This window comes from Motacilla alba, chromosome Z (assembly GCF_015832195.1).
Source record: "Motacilla alba alba isolate MOTALB_02 chromosome Z, Motacilla_alba_V1.0_pri, whole genome shotgun sequence".
In the NCBI taxonomy this organism is placed as follows: domain Eukaryota; kingdom Metazoa; phylum Chordata; class Aves; order Passeriformes; family Motacillidae; genus Motacilla; species Motacilla alba.
The window spans coordinates 44,048,396-44,061,370 of record NC_052046.1 but is presented as its reverse complement, the minus strand read 5'-3'; the positions used below and the strand labels follow the sequence as shown (position 1 = coordinate 44,061,370).

Here is a 12,975-nt window from a genome sequence, read left to right as displayed (position 1 = left end):
GGGATATCCAGAAATTTTCTCATCTAATTTGTAAGAAGTGTTGGCCTCTGTGTGAACTTAGTGAGAGGGAGATTATTTTGGTCTTTGGGGAGTCAGTTGTTTTGGGGAATTCCATTTTGTTTCTTCCTGTATGCTAATTATTCATTCCAGTGGTTATATCTGTAAACTCAGATTACTCATGTGTCCTTATTAGTTGTGGCAGTGACTAGCTCTGTGAACCCATACAGCAGAAGGTGATTAGTGGTGACCTATTAAGGTAACCTTCATTCTACGTTCTCGGTATTGCCTTCTGACCACCATTTCCATTGTATTTCACCTGTCATGGCACTCCGTACTCCCTGTGTTTTCTCATTTTTTAGTAACACATCCTTGTGGACAGCAGGTTCTTCTGATTTTCTTGTTCAACATGGAACACTATTTTAATACTGGGAAAGCTTATGTGCATACAGTCACCATAACATTGTCTGATATTACTGAAATTCTGCTTAATGCAGGGTGTTTCTCTTATTCATATATGATTGAGCTCTTAGTGTTGGAGTAGGGACAATGTGCCATACTCAATGAGAAATACCTCTGAACAGGGATGTAAAAGTGTGCTGGCAGTGTTGCTGGATGTGTATAGTTACTCCTTCTTTCAAGACTTCCACAGCCTCAGGAGGAGGAGGATTTTTAGACATGTGAAAGCCTGCCATGGGTAGATTTGCACTGGGCAATTTATTGGCTGAGTCATGGTACACTTTGTCTGGGAAGTGGAGCTATTGCAGAATCAGAAAATGCTGCAAAGCCAAGAGAACAGTGTAAGCCAGAAGCAAAAATGGGCTTCTGTGACTAGGATCAGAAGAAAGCAATGACTCATGTCCTTTGCATGTGAGAATCCCAGCTTTGCTGGAACAGTGTGAAGAGAAAGAGCATGGTTGACAAGTGCTGAAAAGGTGGAGAAGCAGCTGGAGGCCAGATATAAAAACAAGAGTTACAAAATATAATATAGTGCATAAGATTTGCAAAGCTTACAGGATTTGACACACAGAAATCTCTGTGTTTTCTGGTGATGTCAAAACAGGAGTAGATCAGAGAATATTAAATGTGAGAGGGAGAGGAGGAGATGGCCACAGCACTCTGAATTTATACCATTTGTTTGGGTTTTTATTTCCCAACAGTATCTTAGGGCACATGAATGTAGCTCTACAAGTACCATAGCTGAGACTCAAAGTTTCCGTTTTCCATGCTGCTTAGCCCAGTGATCTGCTGAACCTCACAGCTCTGGCCATAAAGTGAAGGCTGAGACCCAGACAAGTTAGCAGTGTAGTTGCAGCCTTTGCTTTTACGTGGTTCCCCCTCTGTTTGATGAGTCACTGAATGACTTTTTTTCAAGAAAAAGTAGAAATTAGTGGTTAACTGGAGAGCAAACAAGAGAAGGAGATACATGTATGGTATGGCAAACTGCCACATCATTCCTTCTTTCATGTCACTTCAAGGCACAAAACCTGAGTCAAACTTTTTATTTTTAATCTGCTGTCCTGAAATTCAGCTCCTAAATTGAAAGTGGCTTTATGTGAAAAAAAAAAATTAAAAATTACTGAGTACTTGCAAATCCCCTTGAAGTCCATGGGACTTACCCTGCACAGCACTTTTGTACTTTGGCTTACTTCAATTTTAGTGTTCAAGTAAAGATTCTGGAGTCCCCTTTTATGCACTTCGGTATGTAAAATATGGACCTGAGATTTTTCCATCAACTTTACAAGCTGTTTTTCCTGAATCACTTTTGGATATCAACTATATTTGTTTTACACTGTCCCACATGAGTCTATATGATCAGGTTTTTGTATTGACAGTGTTGAACAGGATCATCAAAGCTTACCAGGGATGCAGCCAGCTGAGTCAGCTGAAGCACTGAGAATCAGAGGCAAGAGTATTTAATGTAATCAGACAGTGTGTTCCTGCAGACACGATCATCAGTAAATAAATTAGGTGTTGACCTTTAAATTGTAATCTTTAGGTTAGACACTTGCTCACACCCAGCTTCCCTTGCAAAACCTACATTTTGCTTTGAACTCAGTTCTCTGTCTCTGAGGTGGCCTAAGTTCAGAAACTGGTATCTTGAGTGTCTGCAGGAGAATGGACAGCCTGTCATTATCATGTTACACTAAATAAATGGGTGCTCTCAGGCTTTTCTCCTGGACACAATACTTCTAGACATGCTGCTTTGTCACTACCATCCTTTTTCACTCTGCTGGAGATGCCTTTTGCTTGTTGAGTGGAAGTGGGGGGCAGGAGTGAGACCTACTCTATGTGCGTAGTACTTCTTCCGTATGCCTGTTTTCAGTGTCCTGTTGAAAATCCTGCCTTCCCAAGGCCATATTATGAATAGGCCCATGGTACTCTCATTGGCAGGGTTTGCTGGGCTTGAGACAGAGAGAATGCAGAAGAAGATTAATGCAAGCTCACAGAGCAGTTTCATGGCTAGGGGTAAATATCCATGAACACTGGCATGACACAGCATGCACTTGAAAGCATCTCATGCCAAACAAATAAATATGTTTGGTAGAGATCTGTGGGTTTGTTGGTGCACAATTACTTTGACAGGACCAAGTGAGACTTCAGTACCATCATACCTAAAGCCAGTTGTCAGATTAGCAGCTGTCTTTGTCACTGGCTTTTGGGAGTAGTTACTTTGATTTACAGAGGCATTTGCTGCTTCCATGCTGTTCCAGTGCTTAAAGAGCATGGCTGTAGTGCTATATCTCTCTATTGCTCTATTTCTTGGCTCCTGACCATGCTACTAGTCGTTCCTTTGGTGCTCACCTTTATTTTGGCTGTTGCAATACCTAAACTTTCTGTAAAGATTTAATTTTAGCATCACTAGAAAGAATTATATTCTGTGGATGTTTGTTTTATGTGTAGCTCAAGATAAATGTCAGGTTTGCATTTTTTCTTTTGCTCTTGTCTGTGCAGACACAAGTATTCATTTCACTGACCTGAAATGCATCTGGCAGTATTTTCAAAATAATTCAGAAATTCCCATTAAGTAGCCAAATAATTTGCTTGGTTTTTCAGTCCTTCAGCCTGTGTTCAGTTACTCTGGTATTTTGGAGAGCTGGGTGTTTGGGATTGTCTTCTATCACTTCACACAGTGTTTTATCTTGTAGGTAATCTGCATAGAGACTCTTCCTTCAGAGATGCTTGCAGGAAATAGTCAGGTTTTGAAAAGTGTTTAGAATTCAGATGTTTCCTGAGAGAATAATAGGAGGATTAAAACCAAGAGAAGCAACACAAATTTTTGTGGGTTTTATTTGTTTATTTGTTTGGGGATTTTCATTGTTATGTGGCTTGGTGGTTGTGTTCATTTCTTTGGTTAGGGTTTTGGGGGCTTTGCAGGGAGGCTTTTTGTCTAAGCGGGAGCAGTGTGCATTTTAAAGAGCAGTTTATATGTTTAGAAAACCTGGTCTGCTAATGGTAAGTCTGACCTTGATTATAATCTCATATACAAGGGGAGAAGGCTTTTGGAAGTAATGTAATTTGTCCTGCATTACTTCCCTGCCTTGAACATTATATGGGGGGGGAAAAAAAGAAAATTAAAAAAACAGAAAAGAAAAAAAGTCCATAAGTCTGAGGCCAAGGCAATGGGTGTTATTCCTGTGGCTTCTATTACCCCTCACCAAGCTATTTGTCACAATTCTGTGCAGCAAACTCTGCACATGTGCCTACTGGCAAGCATGCCTAATACATTCCTGCGCTCAGGCTCTCAAAAGGCTTTGCACCTTCCTAGGGAAAGAAAAGACAGGGAAATAAAAGCAACTACTCATGGAATTTCAGCTGAGTGTGGTTGTGTGATAATATTTTGCAGGTTTCCTGTTTAATTTGTTCAACGTGTTGAGCTTCCACGCAGATTAACTATACAATCAAGCACTGAAAGTGAGGAGATTGATGTTCTTTGCCAAACTCACAAGTCCAGGGAGAAGAAGTTGTCTGCATTCATACATTATCAGTGAGCCTTTTGCAGAGAGAATATGGAAATTCATGTTCCTTATCTGCAATGATATTATGCAGGCCAGCAGACATGAGTTTCTGAAAAAAATTGCTAACAAAATGACAGCTATTCAAGCCATGTTAATAAGGAAAGATCTAACACCTTGCTTGCTTTGCCTGTTAAACCATTCCAACTGTGTGCAGCTTTGCTGACACAACTGCTCCACTGCTTTGTGTTCTCTCACTGTTATCACCCTTGCTGCTTTCTTAGAAAGTCTGTCAAAGCAGGGGAGGTCCATGGGTCGCAGAGAGACATCCTGACTGGGTAGTGTGAGAAGCCTGGGTGCCTTTCTGTGTGTCTAATTGACTCTTAAATGTGAGGCCCTACCACATTTTGGCACAAGGAATACAGATAACGTAGATGCCCCACTTAGAGTGATCTTTCATTCGAGCAGCTCCTCTTTCTGGGTACTTCCACACTTAGTTTATGTAGTTTCTCTTCAGGATTTGTCTGTTTCCTTTGCTCCCTTGTCATTCTGTGATGGATGGCATGCGCAACGCCTCTGCTGGTGCCATACCAGAGCTGCTCACAAAGGCACTATCCAAATAGTGACCTGTAGGAAATGATGTGAGGCTCCCTTCCATTTTCCTTTTGACTGAGTCCTTGTGTCCCCAATGGCACTTCAACATGTAGGAAATGCAGAAAGTTTTTTTGTTGCCCTTCCTGCCTCATTCCTGCCTGCCATGGGCAGTCTCACACAGTGGGCAGAAACCTCGCCGGCGGCAGGAGCGGCCCTGCGTGACAGGCACAGCAAGGAGAAGAGGAAAGGAGCCAACCTGGCAGGAGATGCTGAGGGGACAAAGGGGGAAGGGCTGAAGAGGCAAGGGGAGGGTGGTATCAGGAGGAGCCATGTCTAGTTATAATTATAAGCTTTTTTTGTCTCTTCTAAAAGCATTTTTACCCTGCAGACAAAGTTCTGTCTTACCAGCATCATAGAATTGGCACAGACTGTGATGAAACTCAGCTACCTCCTGCAACAGTGGAAGCTGTAGCTGATCTTGATCCAAGTGTACAATGCTGTAGTTTTATCAGCACAAGCTTTCTCATATGCCTGACAGGTCTGATTAATTTTTGCAAAACTGCAACTGAAAGGAAACAAACATAGTGTAAATTAAAAGAATTTAAAAAAAACCCCAAGAAACAATCTCTTTTCTGTCATGTCTGTGAACAGCTTTTACTGTTTTCCCTGGAGAGCCTGCATGCTTGGACAGCGAGTTACTGTGAATTAGTGAGGGTCACTGCCATTGATTAAATCCTCTTTTATGTTTCCCGGTAACTCCTGAATTATGGCAAGAGTTGAGCATATTAATTTAACGCTTTGCTTTTTTTTCACTGACAGCTCTGATGGAGGAAAAAATATGCAAGTCATTTTGAGCAGATAATACTGAATTAAAATAAAAATCAGGAACAAAATGGCATCTCTCTTTTATTCCCAGTTTCCCATTGCTATGTTGAAAGAACAGGCTATAACTAGTTGAAGTCCTTAGCACAAAAATTTTCATCCTTGCATTTGTGGAGATGCTTTTAATTTATGCAAGATACAGACTAGGACCATAGAAGTGAAAGATGGTAAAATAAGGAATATTGCCTTTGAATTTCAAACCTCTGCATCTCCTTTTCATACATAGTGACAAAAGACTATAACTTTAACTCTTCAATGACAAAATGAAGCTATTAGCACAAGCCTCAGTAGTAAGGCTCTTACTTAATGCTAATTATTTTTGTTGGAAATTTTAAACATTATTAATCTACAATTTTATATTCAGACAATATTTACATGTTTTCTTATATATATATATATATATATATATATACAAACACATACTTATAAAAGTGTGTGTATCTAAACATATTGGTGTCAGGATGGTGTGTGGGCACTTGTTTTTCTGAAATCAAAAGTTGTTTTCATAGTGTTTTGAGAACACACTGAAATTTCCAAAAATATTCAGGACAGTGGGAGAAAATGGAAACTAACATATGAGAAGATTTTCTTGTCATTAAATGCTGGGCCTTAACCTGGTCCATCCCAGTGGAACACTGACAGATGTGCCTACCCTGTGTGTACAACATCCTTGGATGCCATTCCTAGAGACGTGTCTCTCTCAGACATTTTGCTGATATCTAGAACCCTTCCTGACAGAAACTTGTTGTTCACTCCAGCAGAGGTGCATGGAAAAAGTTATCACCTTCCTGTTAATCAGGAATTTTTTAATTATGGAAGGCTTGTCCATTTTCTGTCTTCTGCTGGTGTCACAGGAGGTATCACCTCATTTGGTCACTCACTGCAGACCACATTTTCCCAAACACCACTATTTATGCTGCTCTGGGCTCAGTTTCCAGGAAATTAAAGGTTTCCCTGTGTGTTCCTGGGGTGAGAAAGGCTGCCTTACGTGTGGTACAGGCCATGCTGCTGCCTTCAGCAGTCACCCACTTATTGGCCATGTGCATATCAGTCCTTTATTTAGGCTTCTCATAATTATGGTTATGATGGTGCTACTTGGTTTTTGTCTTATTGGAATAATAATTAGGGGCCACTGATGTCAGTAAGTTTCCACAAATATACAAGGAGCAGATACCAAAACATAATCAAGAGTGTCCAGTTTCTTAGGACATTTTCTTGCACAGGGCTCTGTCAGAGACCTTTTGATGTCTCTTTGAGTGCTCCTAGTCTGCATATTATGGAGAATTATTTGACCACAGTGGCCATTTGTGTCCTTGGACAATATTACAGCTGTTCAAGAAACAAAATGCCCTGCAGCTGGAGTCACTGCACGGCCATAGTGACTCCCTGGAGGCTCAGACAGGGCTCATCTGAGCAAGGATGGACTTAGAGGCTATCACCCATCAGCTGATCAGCTGCAGTACCCTCCCCAGTTAGCCCTCCCCAGTTGTGTGGTAAAGGTGTTATCTTAAGCCTCAGGGGAAGCAAGGTCAGGCATAGGTGTTTTACCTATGTGCTGGAGCACAGTAGTAGCTGATTTACAGCTAAAGAACGGGGTAAAATGAAGGGTAGCATCTCACAGGGGGACTGCATCTTCTTGTGAAGCCTCTGCTTGAAGACCAGTACTCACATGGAATTTTAGAGGTCTGTAACTTAGAAAGCCTGAAGTGGTTGGAGGTTTACCCATACAAGAAACGTTATTGCTACTGCACAGTAGAAACTGAGATGCATCAGCTGGAGCCCTACAGTGTGTTGGCTGAGCCTTTTCAATGCAGTGTCCCCTTCTGGGTCCAAAATACCCTTAATTGATATTGATTCTGTTGATGGGCTTCCAAGCCTGTTGTCTTTTGCCTCAGGGAAAGGATATTGCCAAGCTGAGGTTTGAGGTAGGTGTATAATGTGGGTTGTAATGTTTGGATGAAACAAAAGCCTTTTCCTAACATGAGGGAGGCTGTAGTGCTTATATTTATGCTTTTAACTCCCTGTCAGATCAGTTGCACCTGGTGCGTTTGGGTAGCCCGTAACACATAGCAATTGAAATTAGTAAAGCAGCAAGGTACCCTCCCTTTGCCTTTCTGTTTTACGAGTCAGAAGTGCCTGCCACAGTGTGCTGTCTTGTGCCTAGTTGCGCACAATCAAATAATGTTGTTAGTGCTCTGCACATTCGGAACCAGCACTTCGGTGCTCACTGTGGCTTGCGAGTTGTAAGACTGTCAGAGGACACCTCCAAAGCATCAAGTGGGCTGCCATTAAATGTGCCCTTTGTTTTTCTGGGGTTTTTACAGAAGCATTGCTAGTCTGGTTGGGGTTTCACTGTCCATGGTTTGCCTAGCTCAACTTGAGTAAGCATTTTCCCTTTTGAGGATGGCTTAATCACCACCACATTCTTTTATTTCTTTAGCGGTGCCCCTCAAATTGAAGGAAATGAAAAACCAAGAGGCTGCTGTGGGTCAGAAGCTAGTGCTAAGGTGTGAAACCACTTCAGAGTATCCTGCACTCAGATTCAAATGGTTAAAGAATGGAAAGGAAATAACCAAAAAAAACAGACCGGAAAATATCAAGATCCCAAAAAAACAAAAGTAAGTACAAAGTAATATCTTTCAAGTGGGACTGGGAGGGCTGGGAAGTGATGTTCACCAGAACATACATTGAAGTTGTTAAATGCAGTAACACAAAGCTGAAAGCTATGAGTTATAGAGGAAGAAAATCTAAGAAAACAGAAACCAATATTATTGTTTCTGAAAGTATGAATGACTTGTGAGTGTGATATAAATATTTCATAATTAATTTTCCCTTCTCAGCTTCTATTTGTTTTCTGATAGCCAAAGGCTATGATTTCAACCAGTAAACCTTGGAGACAGGCCATTTTTAAACTGCTAACAAGAATAGAGGTAGCTTTTGTTTATTGTCTAAAATCAAAGAACACTTAAAATCATCAAAGGGTCGCAGATTTTTAAATATTTTAGAGATTTTTCTTTTCCAGCAGTTTAATCCTTTAGAAGGGCTGATTGCTGTCCTCATTACTCTGAATGTCTTATGCAAGCATGCAGTAGTCCTTTACCAGAGGCATACCTGCACTTGCGGAACAAGGCACTGGTGTAGCAGATGTCAGACAAATAACAAAGCATGAAAATCCTATCCTCCTGTCTGGGGGTAAGTGCCCCCTGCATGTGACTGATGACCAGCGCCAGAAGATAGGCTTGTTTCTGCAGGGGAAAACTACATAATACTTGTACTGCACTGAGACAGGAGAAGGCTTTTGCTGTTTTGTCTCTGCCTTGTTATTTACATTAAAAAGTTGTAATTGTCACCAGCTATGAAAATCTGTTTCAACACAGTCTTTCAACTCTCACTTCTGCTCTCAGTAGGCCAGGCAGCTCTCTGGTGCACCATGCCATGCCTTCCCTTCATTTAAGACACAGAAGGTTTGAAAGGCACTCTGCAAGAGGCTTTTCTTTCCAAGGTGTTCAGTGCCCCCATACTTTGTGTCAGGGCTCACCTCACTAGACAAAACAAGCCATAAACAAGTAGATATTTGACTATTTATAGTTATTCAGGTTAAAATTCACTACCTGAATTTTAACTGCCCCTTAACTACCCCTCTTGGCAGTTTCTTGTACCCCAGCCTGGGGCATAAGATAAAACATGAAGAGGGACAAAGCAGCATCACCACAGCCCCCATGCCACAGTTGCACAGATGTCAAGAAGAAACCTGTGATGTCTCCTTCCAGCATTTGCAAAATGGAGCTGTTCCAGGTGGCAGATAGCCTGGCAAATTGTCTGGACTCATTTGCAGAGCCATATGTCTCTGTCAGAGTTGTATTTTCAGTCTATTCTGTAAAGAAAATGTTCAGATCAGAGCCTAGCCCTCAGTTTTCCCAGAAACATGGTGCTGCCTGTGAGGGGCAATCAGGATTTCCTCCACTTGCATTTTGGCTGATGCTGATTGACCAAACTCATTGAGGCTAGGATTTTATCTTGTGGGGTGGCCATCACCGGTTCAGCATTGAATCAAGGAAGTGCCTTTTGCCAGCTCACTTCTTTGTGGTTTTTTGCCCCTAATAATCTTTGAGGAGCTGTCAGAAGGGAAACTGATAGCCATTGATTTGATAATGATGCGTGTGGAAGTGTGAGACTCCTTTTCAGCTTGATGTGCCAAAAAGCGTTTAAACTTCCCCAAAAGAAACATAATGAAAAAGATTAAAGTTGTGCCTTTTCCTGGAAGATAGAAGTACAAAGTCATCTTCACTCACCATAAATGGAGAGGGTGCAGGCTTTGACGTGTATTTCACACATTTGTGCCTGCCCAGTCACAATGATACCATGCACTGTTGGAATTTCTCTCTTGTGTTTTAGAAATGTCAGTGTGGAATGGAGAAGCACTTCCAGTTAGAGACATGAAAGTCACTAGATGTAGAGTGCAAAAAAGGAAAAGACAAGGGATGTCTGCTGACATCTGAAGGATATTCTTTGCCTTCCTACTTTGACATTTTAGTTTGAGGATGCATCACTGCTTTGCCATTTCTTCTTTTGCTGTTCGTGTGTGCATCTGGGACTGAGTAGAAGTGGACACCTTAAGAGAAAATATATTTTATTTTGATAAAAAGTGGGACAGACACATGTTGTAAAGCTAAAGAAGAGGTGGGGGAAATGCATTGTAAATGAACGCATAAAAGACATGCACATTTCAGTAAGCAAAATGACATTTAAAAGATCCCATTGCAAATTAGAGCAGTATGAGATCAAGGAGGTTTTTTTCCCACTTATGTGCTGGGGTTTTTTCATTATAGAGCACTGGTAAGTGTTTGTCATGTTCATATGCTTCTGTATTGTTACACAAGCATTTTAGTGTGAATTTTTTACTGTTACCAAGTGTGAGGAACATCAGCTGAGAAGGTTAGAGTAGTTGATAAGCTGTCTGGGTTTAACGTTTGTTTTAAAGTTCAAATGTCCACACAAAAAAGTAGGCTATGTTTCTGAAGAACCGTTAGCATGCAGAGTACCACAGCCTTACTGACATCTTCAATCCAAACACTTGAAAATAACGCTTTCTGACACATTTGCAAAAAGCTCACCAAGTTTATTTGTGGTAGCCATTGGCCACTGATTTCTGTCAATTTGCCAGAAGTCGCTCTTCTTCTTGTGTGATGGCAGAATAAAATGTGTCAATTGTTGGAATAATTTAAAGGTTTCTTTTGTTTGGCTACATAGCCAGAACTAAAGCTAAACAGCTTTATGTTTTTTTACAAACTGCAAAATATCTGGGAGTATGATGAAGTGTCTGTCTCAGAAATTGGAAATGAAGACCTTAGTTTTACACCTGAAGTAGTCAATTAAAAGATAATACAGCAGCTTGGTGGTTTTGAGCACATTGTGTGAATAGTACTGGATCAAAGGATTTGCCAAAGTCAAGCACATGCTGACTTTTTTTTAGTGTTTTGAGAGTTTAGAAAACCCTGTGGCAATGCAAAAGCTTAGCCTTCCAAAGACTCCTTTGCATGTCAAGCGGTTTCACTTCTCTAAGCTCCCTAGGATAGTTTCAGGGTGGTTGATTCAGAGGGTGCAGAGCCCCAACATGTGATGGCCCCACCTGGACTAATGTGTCCAGCTCTGGGACCTCCAATGCAAGACAAACATGGACCTGTTGGAGTAAGCCCAACAGAGAAGAGCATTTGATAACAGGGCTGGAGCATCTCTCCTATGAAGACAGGTTTAGAGAGTGGGAACTGTTCACCCTGGAGAAGAGGCTTTGGGGAGGCCTTACAGCACCGTTCAGTGGTAAAGGGGGCTTCAGCCTAAAGGGGGCTGCAAGAAGGCTGGAGAAGGAATTTTTATGGGGATGTGTAGTGAGATGACAAGGGGGAGTCTCTGTGAATGGAAGGAGGGTAGTTTTAGGTTAGATATTAGGAAGACATTTTTTCAGTGAATGTGGGAAGGCACTGATGCATTGCGCAGAGAGGTGATGGATTCCAAATCCTTGGAAGTGTCGTGGATTCCAAATCCTTAGAAGCTTTCTGAGTAACCTGGTCCACTGAAAGGTGTCCCTGTCCATGGAAAGTGGGTTGGAGCTTTATGATCTTTAAGGACCCTTCCAACCCAAACTACTCTGATTTTATACTTCTATGACAGTATGGCAGGTGAATCACACTAAATGGCTATATTTGTTCTCATTACACTGGAAAGTCAAGAGGAACTGAATGACTTTAAATTTTAATGAAATGCATTTAAAGCACTCACTTTTACCTCAAATTTGTCAGAGTAATAGATGCGGTCAGTGAGTTTCTGCTGATGATTGCTGATGATTGATGAGGCCATGATTGGTTCATTTGTGTGTCCAGGCTCAAAGCTATTTCTTTGTGACAGCAGACATTCAGAAAAAAGCAGGCCCCAGACAAGAGCATTTCACCTACTAGCCAACTCTCCCACGGCTGTCTTCTACTATGATAGCATTTCATTTTCCTTCTCTGATTTCAAATGCATGTGAGACTTGTACATCATTGGTTTGGGCATTGTGCTGGACAAGTCAGGTGCTCTAAATTACATGTAGAGAGACTCCCTTATCAGGTGTGGGCTTTTTTTGTGGCAGAGACAAGGATGTTTCCACTTCTAGATGATGTCTTTGGGTGCAGTAGAGCACAAGGAAACTTTGTGTGTAAGTGCCCTGTACCTTGAGGTTCATCCAAGCTTAGCCTGGATATTTGCCTGCAGACAGGCAATTGTGAATGACAGATGGAGACTGGAAGCAAAATTAATTCAAGCAATCAGATAAATTCGGCTGGGACTGCATTCTGCAGATCTGTTTCTTTCCCCTTCATGTATGAATACAAGCTCAGCAGTGTCATAGTGGCAAAGAGCTCAATTCAGCAGAAGCAAATCTTACAGGGAGTGGCTTTTTTTTTTTTTTTAATAGCCTAGTATAGTTTGAGAGAGGACAAGCCTTTAATAATAAAATCCCTTATCATCTTCTGCTCTAACTGTTTTGAATTCTGTCCCAATACCTCTCAATGATATTTTTAAGGCTATAAATATTCATATTATTTCTCCTGCTCTCAGAGACAAAACTACATACAGGGTTTTTTTCTAAAATCAAGAGAAAATTTGGCTTGTTAGAAATGGATTTGTAAGAAATACTGATGCTTCATTGATTTTAATATTAAAATAAAATCATAAAAGGAAGACACAATTCCTTGTCTTTTCCCAAGTAAAACAAAACAAATAAAAATAAATGTGCAGGTAAAAGAGTTTCTTCACTAAGCCAAGCAGGCCACAAAAGTGTTTTGCATAAATATTACTTAATGTAGGGAGAGGACTGCAGCAAGTATACAATGGGTGTGGGTGTCCACATTAAAGTGATGTAGCTGCAGCTGTGCTTCCTTCCTTTTTCACTAGGTTACGGTGAATTCTTAAAATCACTAAGCCTGTTTACATTGCCTTTTGAAGCTTCTTAAGGGTACAACTTGCTCTCCATCTAGACAAGTATCTGCAAGTATGGCTGCAAGATAACCTG

At 41.0% G+C, this 12,975-nt stretch overlaps 1 protein-coding gene across 11 annotated transcripts in view; it reads left to right on the top strand.

The window, feature by feature from the left end:
• The window catches only part of NRG1 (neuregulin 1), a 443,600-nt gene that overhangs the window by 290,473 nt on the left and 140,152 nt on the right, over nucleotides 1–12,975 (top strand). For all 11 annotated transcript variants that reach the window (XM_038125665.1, XM_038125662.1, XM_038125666.1 and 8 more), the window contains one exon: nucleotides 7,870–8,047. In XM_038125665.1, coding sequence (XP_037981593.1) covers nucleotides 7,870–8,047 — 178 coding nt within the window. The remainder of the gene's footprint in view (nucleotides 1–7,869; nucleotides 8,048–12,975) is intronic.